The 17057-nt window shown below is 39.1% G+C and overlaps 1 protein-coding gene across 2 annotated transcripts in view; it reads right to left on the minus strand.

Moving 5' to 3' along the window:
- gpc6a (glypican 6a) overlaps window positions 1-17057 on the minus strand; it is a 122830-nt gene that overhangs the window by 38528 nt on the left and 67245 nt on the right. For both annotated transcript variants that reach the window (XM_068579986.1, XM_068579978.1), the window contains exon 4: window positions 8635-8800. In XM_068579986.1, coding sequence (XP_068436087.1) covers window positions 8635-8800 — 166 coding nt within the window. The remainder of the gene's footprint in view (window positions 1-8634; window positions 8801-17057) is intronic.

Here is a 17057-nt window from a genome sequence, read left to right on the forward strand (position 1 = left end):
TCTCTCCATCTCTCTCTAATACATAATTAAAAAGGCTCTTTTCCTCCATGAACATAAAGCCATTAGAAAAAATACAATATTTCAATTTTACATCAAGCTCATCAACAGATGTAGAGAACATTTTACTATTCTGTTATTAGTTTATTGTACTTATTTTAAAGTTTTAATCAGAGTAAGCAAAGTATATATATATATATATATATATATATATATATATATATATATATATATATATATATATATATATATATATATATATAGAATAATAGAGCTGCATCATATGTTGGTTTCCTTTTGACTTTGATCTAATGTGACTTCGTGTCATTTACAGGCTATGCTGCTTCAACAAGACACATACAGGCTGCAATTTTATGGTGTGCTTTGCCTTTGTTTTGAAACTACCACTACGAAGGAAGGAAGATATTTCCATTTACCTTGGACCAAAAAACACCTTTTGTGAATTATCATACTTGTCACCTTGCACATTGAGAAAATAGCAACCAATCATAAATTGTTTGGGACCTTGCTGCTTAAGCAAACAACAACAAGGTATAAACTATTCTAAATTGTATACCATTTCCAGTCAAGTATGTGTAAAGCATCACATTTATTAAACGATCAATGAAAGACCTGTCAATTATTTTGTAGCAGTCAGGGCCCTAAAACTTCCCTACAGAGTTACTTACTGGGCTAGTAAAGCCATGGATTAATTTTTGTCCCAACAGTCCATTGAGCTCTCTGCCCCTTCTTTGAGGGGCTCAGTGAAAGCAAAAGCAACATGCACTAAGAGATTAAAACACATTATTTTAGTACCACAGGGCACAATGGCTTTAACATCTTCAAATAATTCATCAGGTCACACAAAGTGAGAAAACTCCAAATTAGATTCAATCCTTGTTCCATTACGTTTACTAATTATTGCTGTAACACTACTTTTAGGTTACTCCTATGAGCACAAACACTGCCAAAACCTGCTAAAGCATGTCTGATATGACTTGCCTGTTACACATTTTTATATTTCAGCTGCAAAACCTGAATCATTTGCAAAAACCTCATTAACTTGCCAACATAATTGTCTGTCTTTGGACATGCATTATCTCTAGATTAAGATGGATTATAGCTCACAAACAAATATTTTTTTTGACTTTTTTTTCTTCTGTATTTTTTACTTTTGGCTATTTACCTGTTACTTCTTACATATGAACTCTTGTGTCTTTTTACATCAACACTTTCCTTTACTGATACAACAGCAAGACACTAGCACTTCTGCTGGGGCAGCAATACAACTATTAAATACAACATAACTGGCCATCAACTGTAGTAGTATTACGAAACAGTATCACGAAAAGTATGTGTGGCTTGTATTTAAAATATAGCTCTGTAAGCGTTCCTGATCCATGTAATATCTTGCAGATTCTGCATAGCCAGTAGCAATTATATAGAAAATATACTGGTTCTTGATTATGCTGATGATATGAAGATCAAGAAGCTAAGTGAGTCATCCAGTTTGTGTGTGTGTGTGTGTGTGTGTGTGTGTGTGTGTGTGTGTGTGTGTGTGCACGTGTGTGTGTGTGTGTGTGTGTGTGTGTGTGTGTGTGTGGGTGTGTGTGCTCTGTACATTTCTCTAATTTCACTCAAAGGTGGAGGATGTCTTACTCGAGGAATCTTAAAGACCACTGAATTTGTTTTCAGTAAAAGCATGTTGACGTCACTGTATAGCTTTTACAGTGAGAAACTGAGGACAGTTTTAAGCAGTGGTGGGCCGTCAGGGCCAGCTAGGTCTTCTCTGCTGGCCTAAACAGAATCACAAAGTTATAGCTATTATATGGTTAAAAAAGAAAAAATATATATAATTAAAAGTTAAATATATTTTATCATGTAATTGTTTGTCACAAATACATTGCATGTATTATAATTATTTTTTTCTTTTAGCTTATGTTCTCATTGAGCAGCTCCTGTCTCCTGTGTGTTCCTCGTGGCTTGTTGTCTGCTGGCTGTGAGCTGTCTCTGACCTGAACGCTGCTTTAACGCTCTTTATCACACCTATGTCTCTCTGTATGTCTCTCTCTCTCTTATTTATCTCTTCTCTCTGCCGGTTAAACAGTGATGGCCTGTGGCCTGGCCTCTGTGGGTTCCTTATAGACCTTGCACAGTGCACACACACTCTGGTACTTCAGGTGGCGCTGTATGCACCTAGTCAAGTTGGTTGCGCTACTTTAGCTTTTAGAAGAAGAACACTTTAATTTAGAGAGAAGAAGAATCTGTAGCTGGAGACTATTCCCTGTGGACTCTGTGTAACACTTAAGACCTATTGGCAAGCGCATCTCATGCACGATGGAAACTGGAAAGCAGGTCTGCATAGCTCGCCGTTAGCTCGCGAGCTAACAGCTACAGATTGTAGCTGGAGACGATTCCCTGTGGACTCTGGCGGTGCATCTCACCAGGCTTGTGAGACATACACGCCCCCCCTTCTCCTCTCTCACCCCCCTCCATGCTCGTGGTGGTGTAGTGTGGTGGAGATTTTAGACTTTAAGTCTTTTAGTATGACGCCTCTTGCCGGCGACAGAAAGTAACACGCAAACATGATGCAAAAATAATTTGACCGTAACTCCGCGCCGCGATCAGCACCACAATCAGCTGAGCAGGCGCAGTGACATAACTCACGGCCTGCAACTTGTTTTACGACTACATTGTGCAGGAGCTTAGTTTCTACCAAGCAATCTATCTTCATCATTTGAAGTAAAGCAATTGCAGGGTGTTCATCTTTACAATCTCACAGACATCACAGAAAGTCCCTTTTGGAGGACAAAACACAATATTTGAATGCATTTTAATGAACTGGAAGCTTGTGGGGAGGTCCAGTTACACTGGGATACAATCCATGGAATTAAAAAGAAATGAGCAAATAAAATCAATGAGGATCGCTTACACTGTGGTGTCAATGGACTGAACAGAGGTCAACACAAGCCTATATCTTAATAATTAGCAGAAATAATGCATACACAGACATGTCGTATGCATACAAAAAAATGCAAATTGAATACAATAAAAGGCTGGATTAAGGAAAAATACATTTTAAATAGCAGATACATCTTCTATGCTTATCTCAACCAAACATTCTATTAGAATTTAGAGATACAACAGGTAACAAACATTCTATTAGAATTTAGAGATACAACAGGTAACAAACATTCTATTAGAATTTAGAGATACAACAGGTAACAAACATTCTATTTTGCACAGTAGAAGTCTCATGTCATGTTGTCTGTTCTCACCATGACATGTCAAGAGGAAAGTATTTCAGCACTTTCTGTACTGTGGACAGCTCTAGACAATTTATGTGGAGGGATGGGGAATTCTCAGATTTATGTCCTATCAATTGGGAATGGCACATTCCATCCCATCCAGTGAGAAAGTCGTTCATGTCAAACGACATCCCAAGGGGAACTTCCTATGACTGGACATTTCCCAGTATGCCAGGTATGACTCCAGTGTGGAAGGGATGGGCAGGATTTACTTTTTGGGCCAAATTGGATTGAGGCAGAGGCGGCTGAACCACTTCTGTATTTTCCTCATGTGGAGCAGTTCCAGGGGGACAACCACATGGCCTCCAGACCTAGCAGGCAAATCACTGGCAGTGCCGTCGCCACTCTGTAGAGTTTGATTTGTGACAACAAGAAGGGATTTTGTGCATCCAGCCTGGCTAAAGACAGCTATGTGCAAAAGCTAACTGAGTAATGCCCACACACAGGTAAATTAATACTGGGCAGAGACCTCTTCTTACAGATTATGGCAAACCCAGTGTTTACAGGTGCTGTACAACTTGGTGCAGCCTTTTTCTTTCTTCTTCTCCGACAGCCCATAGGTCGGCTGCCTCTAAAGGGCCAGTGCTGGCTGTGGTGCCAAATAGTTTGACTCGAGTCGCGCTGAGCTATCACCTCAGCACCAGATAGTTATTTAAAGGTCAGTAATGCACATTTTAAAAGTGGATTTGTTACTCTGATGGGGAGCATTTGTCTGTGTTGGTTTGGAGCACGGAAACTGCTTTTTAGAGGAAATAAGTTGGCCCGACATGGTCGTTTTGTGTTTGTTGCTGAGCTAGAATGAGAGACGCTTTCCCTACATCCCATTACTGCAACTGACCAGGTTGGAGCTAGCCATTGATTCTCGCTTTTTGGGCCACGATCACCTGAGTTGGGAGGAGGGGGCCCTGAAGTTGGAGAAGGTTGAGGCGCAACGGCTTAAGGGTGCCCCTTTGTTGACCCTCTACGCTTCTGCAGCTGCCACAGGGAGATTTTCTGTAGCCAATTGGACTCTGGTGACGGGGCTTGTAGCATAAAACCACTCTTAGTTTTCAGGGGTCAGAAAAGCTGTTGGAAGCAATGACACAGCAAGATATGTGTAGCAGGCTGCTCTTGCTGGAAAACATCTCCGTCTGAGAGGCCAGAAGCAGTTGCATGTTGCTTTGTGACGTCTTTTAGACCTTCTGCAGCATTTAGGATGCCATGCATGTCTTAAAAAACGAGCCTTGGTGATGGGTAAATGATGCTGAAAAGGAAAAACCTGCTGCTGCAGGCTTCTGGCAACTGTGGGGACAAAGGCACTAAATGCAAGGCTTCATATCTCTTATCAGCCTCCAGTGCACCAAACAATGAGAGAAAACCCTGAATGAGAACCTGCTATGGAGAGAGCTATGCCAGCAGCCTTGTGCCCAGCACAGCGGCCCTCACCAGGGATGTCCTGTAAATCACAAGCGAAGATGTCAGCTGTTTCTCCGATAAGGTATCCTGACTGTCTGCCCATCTGCCGTTCCCGCCACCATAGCGGCGTGAAGGCCTTAACTTGACAACGCAGCTCATTCGTAGGCTGGCAGTACCAGAACTGGCAAGCGGCCTGCGGGGTTAGTGCATGGAGACTGGGATTTAGGTCAGTAGGGAAATGGTCTTCATCGTTTTTACTCCTTTACTCTTTAACTGCTTGGTGCTGAATACAATGGGAAGCAGATTATGGTTGTATAGTATGAATCACAGGTGCGGTTGTAAAAGAGGCCAATGTGGGGCATCTGGGCCCAAATCAAATAATCAACTAAAAGTGATAGGATGAATTCAGTAGCAACAGCTCGTGGAGAGCAGAGCCTATATGAAAAAGAATATCCAAATGCATTAAAAAAGGAAATACAATGCTATTTACAAATAATGGGATGACTACTGTAAATGCATTGATTTGTAGCCGGCTATTTAATTGAGCTATATGAGTTAGTTACAGAAATTGAATATGGTCTTAAATTGGACTTTTTAATGTTTTCAGTTGATTTGTTAAAATGTTAGATGTCTTAACTTGGCACTTGGCAATTTATATTATATCAGGCTTAAACAAATACATAAGCGTTGTTTTTGTATTCCAGAGTAAAGCTTGGTAATCATGAAGAATAATTATGGATTAGACTGTTTTGGTCTCACATAACATGATCTAATGGTTTGGCTGTGTAGCGTACTTTCTTGATCATTAAAATTTTACCTGAAGGGCAGCATGCCCAGTTACAGTTGAAAAGCTATGATTGCAAGATCCCTGTTGGGTTTGGGCTTTGCAAAGACTCAATTAAAACCTGCCATTAATTTTGACCATGTGAAAAATAAAAAATGGCGTTGATCATGATGTAAGCCTGAAAAACTGCCGTACTGTGTGAATAACAGCATGTGTCCTCTCCCGCTCTCTCTCTCGGAGGGTATTTTAACAAGGTGCTGACAAGAAAAATGATAATGATGTGTCCGTCATGATGCAGAGCTGGAGAAGTTTGTCACGGTGGCGGGTGATTGATGGTTTGGTATCACCCATTGGCCAAACGATGAATTATTTTCCCGAACACACACACACACGCACACAAGTCAAGATGTCTAAAATCAGTCAGCACATGTACGAGCAAGGAAATTCACAAATCACATCCTTCCTCAGGTTTGTGCTCATTGTTCAAAGACACGTCTGTCTTCCATTTGAAGTCTGAAAGCCTTGAAGTCCTCACGGCAACCTTTACAATCCTAAACTGCTGTATTGTGACTGCAACTTTGAAATGTATGACACGGATGCTGTTATCATTCTTCTTTTGCGGAGTGAAATGTAGGCTACATCAAAGTATTCACGGAGGTTATTATTGTTTCAACATTACACATATTTTAGGAATAAATACTGTAGAGGCACATTTGTTCTCCTCTTCTCTGTAATGCTTTTAGAACTTACAGTGTGATACGCACATCTTCATAGGAAATTGCTGGTGTTTATATGCATATATTTAAATCAGTGGTTAAACATTTGTCAAATTGCCTCGGATGAACTGTCAGTTTCAAGCTTGATTTGTTGAGTATTATAGTCTTACAAATTCCTCTCGTTCTATTGAAAACGCTCCATGTGGATTGGCATTTTAATGGCTTTGTACAATTACGGCACTGGGGCATAACTTTAGTTCCCTGGCTTGACCTGCTTACACAACTAAAACCAAATTGTTTTTAGCGTCTTTATTTCTATTCATTTATTTTCTACAATATATCAAAAAACAACAACAGGATTGGGACATTTCTTTTTAGGTTTAATGTTTGATTTGATATAGGAATGGTGAAAAAATAAATGCAAAATATATGAAGTAAACGGTACTTTAGAGACATGGAAAACATTTATATTATTGTAAAATATCCGTAAGAAACAGCTCGGCAGTGTTCATTTACTTTGTGTTTTTTACAAGTGTTATATACTAGGTTGTTAGTAGCACTGATTCTGGTCGGCTAGAAAGTTTCTACACATAAGAGTTAATCCATTTTAGGTTTGCAAGTGTTTTTCTGCTGACTATGTCTTATACTGTGCTGTAAAGACTTATACATTCTTGAAAAAGAATAAACAGGCTTCCTAATTTCACAAATTAGATATGATTTATAATGTTAAATTATAATAGTAATCAGTCAACCTTGCTTCAATTACTGTAATCAGAAATCTTTCTTTTAAATAGTCTATATATATATATATATATATATATATATATATATATATATATATATATATATATATATAATGAATCTGGTTTTAGTTTAGCAATTCAGCATTCCATTTATTTCTGTTTAAATAATTTGTTATATAAATGTCCTTGATTCAGTTGGATTTATAAAGATTACAGAGCATTTTCAGAACTCATCTTGTCCCTTGCACTTGAAGATTAAAACTAAATACAAAGCCTTGACTTCCCTTTTATTGTGGTCTTACAAATCAATGGAATCAATAGTGACATTTAGGCATGAGCAAAGTCCACAGGTAAATGTCATTGAACGTTCTTAAAAAATGGAAAGCTGTGCTTGCAATCTAACCTTCACTAATAAGTGATGATCTTAAGGAATGACAATGACAAACTGTGTATGGGCTCAATCCATACATTTCTATAATGCATGGACGTGCTCCAGTAGCGAGAACTGACCTGTGAAACATTCAGAAGTTGTCTCTGAAAGGTAAATCAATATTTCTTGCAAACTGCATGGTCAGCAAATCAAAAGTTATTTAGCAACAGATATTGAATAGAAAATGTCAGACATCACAAAATTCTTCTTTCATGGAGAAAATAAACAATTCCTCAGGCTCTACATGTCTAATTATGATACCATCAAGATTGTCTTTCCAATCCTAAAAACACTGTAAGCACCAAAAAAATGGGTACAAATTAAAAATTCACTTTTTGTAAGACCCCAAGGGTGTTTTTGTCCAACCAGATTCATCATTCTGTTGCAACAACAGCTTTTTCTATTACTGTCAAGCAGAGCGTCCCTTTGCGGCAATAGATTTGCCTCTTCACAACTGAACAAGACACTAACTTTTTAACACACGTCATAAAGCTGTGAGACATCTCATTCAGTACATAGGGGCCTGTGTTGATCTGAGACTTCAGACATGCCATCGGAGAGAACAAGCGGTACGTCATCTGATGGTTTTTCAAATGACAGGCCTGTCACAAAACAGACAAAAGCTTAGAAGTGCAGTTCACTTGACACACAGTCTTCAGGGATGTCTCTGAAAAAATGTCTCCCCCATTTAAAAAAAAAAAATAATAATAAAAAAAAAAGTTAGTGTGGGTGGGAGGATTGGATTGGGGTACATAACAAATAAAGCATTGGCCTACAAAAGATCCAGAGGGAACACTCTATGTGCCTCCTTGGTATCCATTTAACAGGAGGGCTTACAGCATCCAGCTACTTACAGCCTTAGCAAAGTGCTATATTACTCACCCAGCTCAGCTGGAAACACTATAGAAAATGTGTTTGCCTAGGATCTGCTCTCCTTTATCAATCCCAAACAGCAGGGACCAGAGCTCTAAGCACTATGCCAGGGTTCCAGCAACAGCAAACCACATTTCAGACAGAAAAAAAGAAGGAATGGTTTCACAAATAAGATTTCAGTTTTGTCTCTGTAAATCCTTTAAAGCTGAATCTAACACAGCACATCCTACTGAGTTCCAACAGAGGCTATTCAAAGACCCTGCATTTGAAAGTAGCATGCAGACTCAGAAGTGCAATTGTGCACACAGGCAGTCAGACAGACATGCAAACCTTAAAAAGGATTGCCGAAAATAAGAAGCAATTTGAATCAAAATATTTTATTTCTTACCGATGAAGAGGTTCCATTCAGCGTCTAGGTCTGCCTGGTTTGCTAAACAGCCCCTCATAACGTTGTGACAGTAGTTGTGACAGGGTTTCAGCCCCGGCATGTTGCGACAGTATGGACAGTACAGCATCTTGGTCAAGGCTTTGACACAAGCTGGGATTACATTCACCTATGAAGCAAAGAGAAGTGCCTCAGTTAGGTCAAGTCTTTTCAAACCTAAACCTTAATACTTTTTAATTTTAAGACATGATTCCTAAAAGGGAGAGAGAAGTTGTCATACGTTTCTTTATTGTGGGGTTTTCCACCGGAACAAAGCAATATTAAGGATTGTAATTTCCAATTGAAAGTTCAAGGGAAGGAACAGTCATTTCAACTTTTGACAAACATCGCCACACAACATCACAACTTTCAAAGCTTGAAATGTAGAAAACCCACTAGATAAAACTGTATGACAAGACAATGTTTACAACTCTGTCCATCTTGATTCCTTGTGAAGGCTGTGCTTTTTGTTGTTGGCCCATGTCATTGCTTAGGCTTGAGTGAAAGCGACAGGATTCTCACATCTGCTTCCCTCCAGAGGAGGGGATGCAGAAGAAAGAATATATCTGATAATTGGCCTGTCAGCCTCTGTATTCATGCTTGACTTTAGATTTTGTCCAGCGCATACATTTGCTGGTGTGTGTTTGCGTGTGCTTGTGCATGTGCGTGTGTGTGTGTGTGTGTGTGTGTGTGTTTGTGTGTGGGGGGAGTAGGCAGATCAGTCAGTGGTGGTCATAAGATGAATACAACCAGACACCATATTCTATACTTAAAAGGGTTGAGATCTGGCAGAGGAACCAAACTACCCATCAAATGAAAATATTTGAAGAGTCAGTTAATACATACCTTGGCCGGTATAGCCAGTGCTTGGTTTTGGCTCAACTGTTTTTAACATGGCAGCCAGGAAACAAACATTCTGATTTTACAGCTAAACAGTACACTAAACGTAATTCTGAAAACATTTGAGGCAGGAAACAGGTAATGAAGTAACATAAGACTGTTCTTTCTCAATAATATTGATAATAATATAATAATATATCCTTCTTTTACCATGCTTCGGAGCCAGCATCCTCGTCTGCATTTAGCCATCCACGATCCACTCGCGTTACAGATCCCAGTTTAACTGTTCCCCCTTTTTTCCACAGCTTTGTCAGCAGCCAGTTCCAGTGTCCTTCCAACTTATTTCCCACCTCCAAGTCTTACTTTATGTCACTGCATCCGGCGCGCCTAGTCGCATCCGCTTGACCACTGACCGTGTCGCACGCTTGGGCAACAGATTCTCGCCGGTAACAAAAATCTATCGTTCTTTAGTAATTAATTAATCCATCTACACGCATCCCCAGAGAATCGCTAACCGCTCTCGGTCGCTTTGCACTCAAACAGCCACTTTCCATCTGAGGACCATCACCACATCAACAAGCCAGAAGATGTCCAGCTTATTCACAGACGCAGCCCCATCCACCATTCTTCTACTATAGCCAATACCAATACTTTTACTATCACCATTCCATTACATCCTACGCTGCTGCTAGTATCAGCGGTCTTAACTTTTCATCATTATTCTGCTTACTACTCTAGTGACGAGAATCATTCATATCATATGCATCGAACGTGTCATAACGCTGTTATGGATGTAGAGAAGAAAAAAAAGAAAGATAAGAAGTCCTTTGGGGCTCTCTGTCCAATGTTGACTCACTCACACATCGCCATGCTATTTAAAGGTCTCCATAAAGCTGAACCGCACTGCACACCTTATGGTTTGGTCCTCACTTCAGACCTACTTACCCGCTGCATTCATACACACCGCTCAGGCTACCTGTCTCCCTCTACGGACAAAGTATTAGAGTCTATGTTCCCGATGGCTTTCTCCTTCCTCTGACATCTCCATCCATCCTCCATCGTCTATCACCTCAAACAGACGCCAGCGGTCCCTCACGCAGCCCTTCAACCTTCTCTCCATGACCCCCTCTGCCCTTCTCGTTCCTTCTCCCTGACATCCCTTCATCCCTCAACTGCTTTCCGCTTCTTAAACCCAAATCTCTCGTTCCATCTCGCAATAACCCATTCAACCCATATCGCTACTTGCGTGGTCTTTCAGAATCCGCTTTGTTAGTGAAATAGCATTTTGGCAGTGAGATTCCAGAGCGACGCAGACAGATCAGCGCAAAGGCATAAATATCTGCTTTTGCAAATGAAAGCATAAAGCAACTCCTTGCTGAGGCTATACGTAGGCTTTTGACTTTTGTTAACATCAATAATGTTGGAAGAAAGAAAAAAGAAACAAAGGGACAAAGGCTGGTGATATAACTACAGCAGAAGATAAAAGTGATATTGCCGGAAAAAAAATACACATCAGTGCACTCTGTTAGCTCCATGGCAACACCTGATGCTCTGCTATGACACAACACAGTTTAACACTTGCAGACTGCCTTTTGATTTTATTGGTAGAATGGCCAGACCACCTATGTGTGCATTTGTAAGAAAATGTGCTAAAAGAAAAGGAGAAAAGAAAAAATGTGAGCAAAGAAAAGGAGAAAGGAAGAGGAAGGACATATGTGTATTTATTTATGCTGCTTGGCACAAGGACCAGATGAACCTTCTTTGACATTTGCAATCTGCTTCTGACATGATGTGATGTCTTGTAAGAGGGCCATTCAACTAGGTTGTAGCTGTCAATTCCACTGCTGCATGTCAGCTGGTTAGTATCGCGTAAATTGTTAATATCACTCGTTGAGTGTGATACATTTTCACAATCAAGATGAATTTGATTGAACAGATTTTACAGCTCACATGCCTGTGTGTTTTCTATAGTTTTATTTATTTTCTGCATATACATCAGCCTATATATACACACACAACAGATGCAAACATTTATATTTCCATTACTGTTTATGAAATGTTCAAGTACTAGTTAACAGGCAGCGCAAAAAACAAAACAAAACGCAAACCGCAGAGAAAGAAACACCAAGAAAAAAGAAAGAGAGATACAGAAGAAACAGATACAGAAGAACGAGGCAAGACAAAAGCACACAAACAGAGGGAACGGGCAGGTGGCAGGAAGCGCCACATTTGGACAATAACAGAACCGAGCACCTGCCAATCACAGTGTTTGCTTTTGGAGGGAGCTGCCTCTTAATTCCCCAAGAATTTGTCACACAAATACATATTTTAGGATTTTATAATGGTGATTTTGTAAAAAAGATATACTTGTAATATTTCACTTGCAGATTATAAAAGCCGTCGACACCAAATAGGATTGTGCCCTTTCATTAATTAATCAACTGATTGACAGTCCTTGAACAGCCCACATGCAGCTTTAACCTAAAGATTTAAATCTGGTCATTCTGTGCCTTCACTACCGTTTCTTTTTTGATGGAATTCGTATCACACATAAAGATCCATGAGTCAAATCTGACTGCTACATGCAATTCACCAGTCTGTGGTACCTGAGACAAGGATGAGACAGTTTTTAGATTGCACTTCCACCTCCGCCCGCGTGCTCATACATCTCCAGCATCTCCAGCAATATCTTTCCCTATCCCATATCAACAACTCAAACCCCACAGATTAAATTTAACATTTTCCTATCAAACTATTTGAATCATTTTATTTCACAGACTCATTTGCATATAAATATATATTTGTTATAGCGACGGAGGAAAAAGAGAGGAGTTCTCGTCCCCTTTGTGTTCAGTGTTGGCTCAGCTTTACCCAGTCCCTGTACCATGGGCAAGGACATTAAATCCAGTTAAAACCACTATCATAAAACACAAACTAGTTGACAAGATGACTTTGGAATACATCCCCTTGATAAATGTACTGTTCCACTGCTATGGAATAAATGATATCAGCAATACAGAAGAGCATAATGAATATATAGCAGGCCGATAACATAAGAGAGATACGATAAGAGAGATACGATAACATATCATCCTTAAAACCATTGCAGGTGTCATTTTGTCCAATTTAGTACCATCACACTTTTGTCTTTATTTTAACTTGTACAATAAAGTGCAGTATATATTCATAAGAATATATATATATATATATATATATATATATATATATATATATATATATATATATATATATATATATATATATATAAACATTTCTGGGATTAATATGCTTCTGCCAATTCAATTAAACTTGGCCCAGTTTATGAACAGCCTATTTAAAAGAGATGAAGAAAACACTGGGAGAGATGTCCTAACTATAGACTGAAGTCTTTACATTCAGTGTGACTTTTTAGTGGCAACCAAAGAAATATAGTTCATACTGCAAATAGGACAAGTGTTTTAATCTGCCCTTGAGCTTTGTGAGACTTTAGAAAATGGGCATTAGAATGGTGCCTCTTAACACAATTATCTTTCAGGGATACTCTTACATCACTGCAGTTACCGTGGCCCAGCAGTCACTGTATGCCCTGGATGTAGGGTAATCTGATAATCTTGTTAGCACTTATTTACAGTTAAGTGGATGGAATAGTTTAAAGCAGGCTGAGTGTAGGAGGCCTCAGATCCAGAGTGAGATTAAAAACTAATCTACTCATCTGATGTTTAAGTGCTATGATAACACTATGTGCAGAGCATATGCTTGAGTGTGAAGGAAGTATTTAGATCCTTTATTTAAGTAAAAGTAACAATACTGCACAGAATATTTCATTTCAACTGAATGTTCGAGAGATGCAGTACATTTTTTGACTCATTCAGAGCTTTTTAAAGTCTTGCCTGATAATTCTGTTTTTTGCCAATTTAATTTCTTTTTCTTTTCTTTGAGATCTAGAAATTACAGCAAGTAATTGTTATAAATCAGTGTCAGCCTTTAAACATCCTTTATATTATCCTTTTACCTTTTATAATATCACCTATAGTGGTTATTTGCATAACAAACCAGGTCAAATGATCAGGATACAAAATACATCTTCAGTAGTTCTAAGAGCAAGTTTGAAAATTAAACATCTCTCTCCATCAATTGATTTTTAATTGCTGTGAAAACATCTTTGAACAACTGTATTTGTTCAAGTTTCTCAACAAGAACTACATTTTACTAGATTACATGTAAAAGCATCACAATACCGTCATAAGCCGCATTTACTAAGAACTCCTTTTAACTGAGTGGAGCTTGAATTTACTATATTGCAGGTCAATGTAACACAGTTAACATTAGCTTTGTAGTGTCAGTGGATGAGTAATCACTGTGATTATTCTGTATATTCAATAGTAATGACTCACAATATAATAAGTGAATGAGTAGGCTTTTCCAAATGATTTTAAGGTTGTTTCTCCACTGCATTTTGGGGGCTGGCAGTTGTAAACAATTTTTTTTTTTTTTAACGATTACGTAAGAATTTGTAAGTAGGTTTTACTTTCATAGTTGGTCAAGGTGAAGCAATTTTTTTCTGTTTCATATATTCACATACTTACACTAAGCATTATATTTCATATCACTTTCATTTGTTTAAAGGTACTTAGTTTGATATAAAATGTTTAAAGTGACAAAGGGGCCATGCTGCATAGTAAGGTTTTTCACTTTTGATCAAATTAATGCTTGTCACTGTACCTTTTAAGTATTAATTGTCAGATTGTACATTGTTGTATAAGTACTTTTACTTAATCGCAGTTCCTAGGGAATGAATTTAGTTGTCCCAGCAAAAAAAAAGCAAACACTTCTCATTTAATCCCATAAAAGGCCACAGTCGGGAGCCGTTACACTCACCTGAATTCGCTATCAGCAATAAGACATTTTCAAGAAAACTAAATTATTAAACTAAAAGACAAGGCTCACGATCCTAATGAGAGATAACTCCGAAAGACACTCTTGGAAGACATCACCTTGTCTATCCAACAGGGTGTTGTCAGGCACATATGGTGTGAACTCCCTTTAGGAGTAACAGAGTGGGAAGAGCAGAATATGGAAATTGCTTTGTGCCACAATGTAATGAAGTTGTGAGAAATGACAATGACTTTGCAAGCTACCAAGGCCAATCAAGGGGAACACTAGTGGGACATTGAGACTGTCGCCAAAAAAATTGTCTCAATAGTTCCGTCATAATTATTGTGACAGGCTGCGATGCTTTGCACTGATTGGACATGGATGTAAGACTGCATTGGTGCCCCAACGTCCCCACTCAATTCCACAGCCATTAGTGTCAATGGCAATATGAATGATCTGTCACTGTGCAAGTCAGACGACCATCTGCTACCAAGAGAAACATGTGCCTGGTCACACCAAACATCTGTGTAAAAACTTCACTCATTTCTTCCTAACTTAAGAATTACATCAAAGGTTGTTGCAATACAAATCGGAAATCATGTTCTTGAATTGGAGAAAATTGAAATATGCTCACAGATGGTAACAGTGAAACCTTTATACACTACACATAAGCTAATGTTTTTTATAGATATTGCAAAAAACAGGGTTCCCGAAGTTACAGTGACCCAAGAGCATCACAATTGAATCAGTTCACCCGTGAGTATCTGGACGCTAGTGGCACATTTGAATGACAGAGAGGCGTCTTCCAGACGTCCAATCATTTAATTTAAAGATTGAAATTATTGTTTATTATTTGATGGTTACTCTCATTTTGGACTTCACCAAGTCATGTCAACATCAATAAGTAAATAAAGGCATTGAATTTGACAAACATTACATTCTACTCTTCTCCAGGCAAGAACTACTTTTTTGTATCCATGAAAGTAATCTAACATTCACCAACTGTAAAAAGATTTTTTTTAGGGATGTTGTATGTTGCGTAGTGATTCGTGATATTTGGCAACTACAGTTGAATCCAAAAATTCATCATTTGCGACATACAATCACACATGTGACAGTGTACAAGTTGTCATTGGTCTGCAGCGCTGTTCATTCAATAATTGTGCCTCCTGTCTGTGAACTTTCGTCTCCCTCCACTCACCATGTTAAATGTAAGCTGGAGCCAAAGACAATTCCGGAGAGGCTGCACTAAAATCACTTGCTGTCAAATCAATGAATGTCTCAGACTGAGAGAATAGTCCACTTGTGAGCAGCTGTGCCTTTACAAAACAACACAGCGGTACTTGGTGGACCCAGCAACCGTTGATCTACCCTGACATGTACCATGTTATGTGGCAAGTCTGAAGCAGCCATTAGGACTGTTTCTTTAATTTACCAAGACAAGTGCAAACATGTTAAAAGCCAGCCTGTGCTGCTCGATGACTAGGCACAGCATGTAGTGAGCCATTCAACGTCTCTGGTGGGTACAAGACCTGCATATACTGTATTTTTATCCCTCCACCGTGAAGCCTCCTGGATTAAAGCATAGCACTCACCCTGTGTCCGTCAGACTCTGAAGGTCTGCAGCACAGTCTGAATGTCAGGGGCAAATAGGTCTCACATGTCTGCCAAGAAACCTCTGAACAAATGTCACAACATTGGTGCTGACAACCTTCTCTAAGTGCTTTAAATAAAGATGTGGTGCCATACACTTTAAGTCAAGGTGCAAAAAAGTAGTCATCAGATGTGATCTGGGTTGACAGAGTCAACTGATGTGACACATTTGCACTAGTTGTTGGATAAGATGGATATTTTCCTACATTTCTTTCCATTACCACCCCCCCCCCCCCCCACACACACACACACACGTTGTATTAGACTGATTAAGTATCTATCTTTTAGAGTTTTCAGTGTGAAATTGAGGAACATGGACCGATGCATAAGTCATATTTCTTTATTATCCTTTCATATCATGTCCTTGTATTTCAGACCACATGATGCCTCTGATTTTTTCCAACATTCTGCAGTTCACCACAGATCAGAATCTTTTAATTAAAAAGGACATCTTTGGTGCAGCACATTTCCCGATGACGTGCCAACCTTTTTGAGCCAGTTGCCATCTGCCATCACAGCATTGTGGCTGAGGCCTTATCCCCAGCAAGCTGTGTGAGCTGTGAGCCAGCAAGAGAGAGGAGACAGAGAGAAAGGGAGAGAAGGAGAGATGGACAAGTTTGTCCAGTGCATCTGTAGAAGTGGACCTCAGCTGAGCCATACTCTCTTATGGAGGAGATTGCGTAATCTGGCCTGAGCAGAATCTGCCGTCAAATTGTGTTAGTCCACCTTTTGGTCGTGCAACATATTCATCACAAATACAAATACTGACCTAAGTAAGATTCAACAAGGTAACATAAAAGGACACTGTAATATATTTGAACGGTGTAGTTAAAAGATGGGATTTTAATTAAATCCTTAACATTTAATTGGGCTGCTAAAAAGTGCACGGGTTTAGAATGTAGCACAATACGGAGCTACCGAGTACTGCGACTGCAGACTTTTTTGAACAATATGAGCTTGTAGCAATAAGTGTTAAATGCACTTGAACTGTATTGCAATGCACTGAATGCACTATTTTT

This window comes from Clinocottus analis, unplaced genomic scaffold (assembly GCF_023055335.1).
Source record: "Clinocottus analis isolate CAN_PGR_092001 unplaced genomic scaffold, fCliAna1.0.p SCAF_1, whole genome shotgun sequence".
Taxonomy (NCBI): domain Eukaryota; kingdom Metazoa; phylum Chordata; class Actinopteri; order Perciformes; family Cottidae; genus Clinocottus; species Clinocottus analis.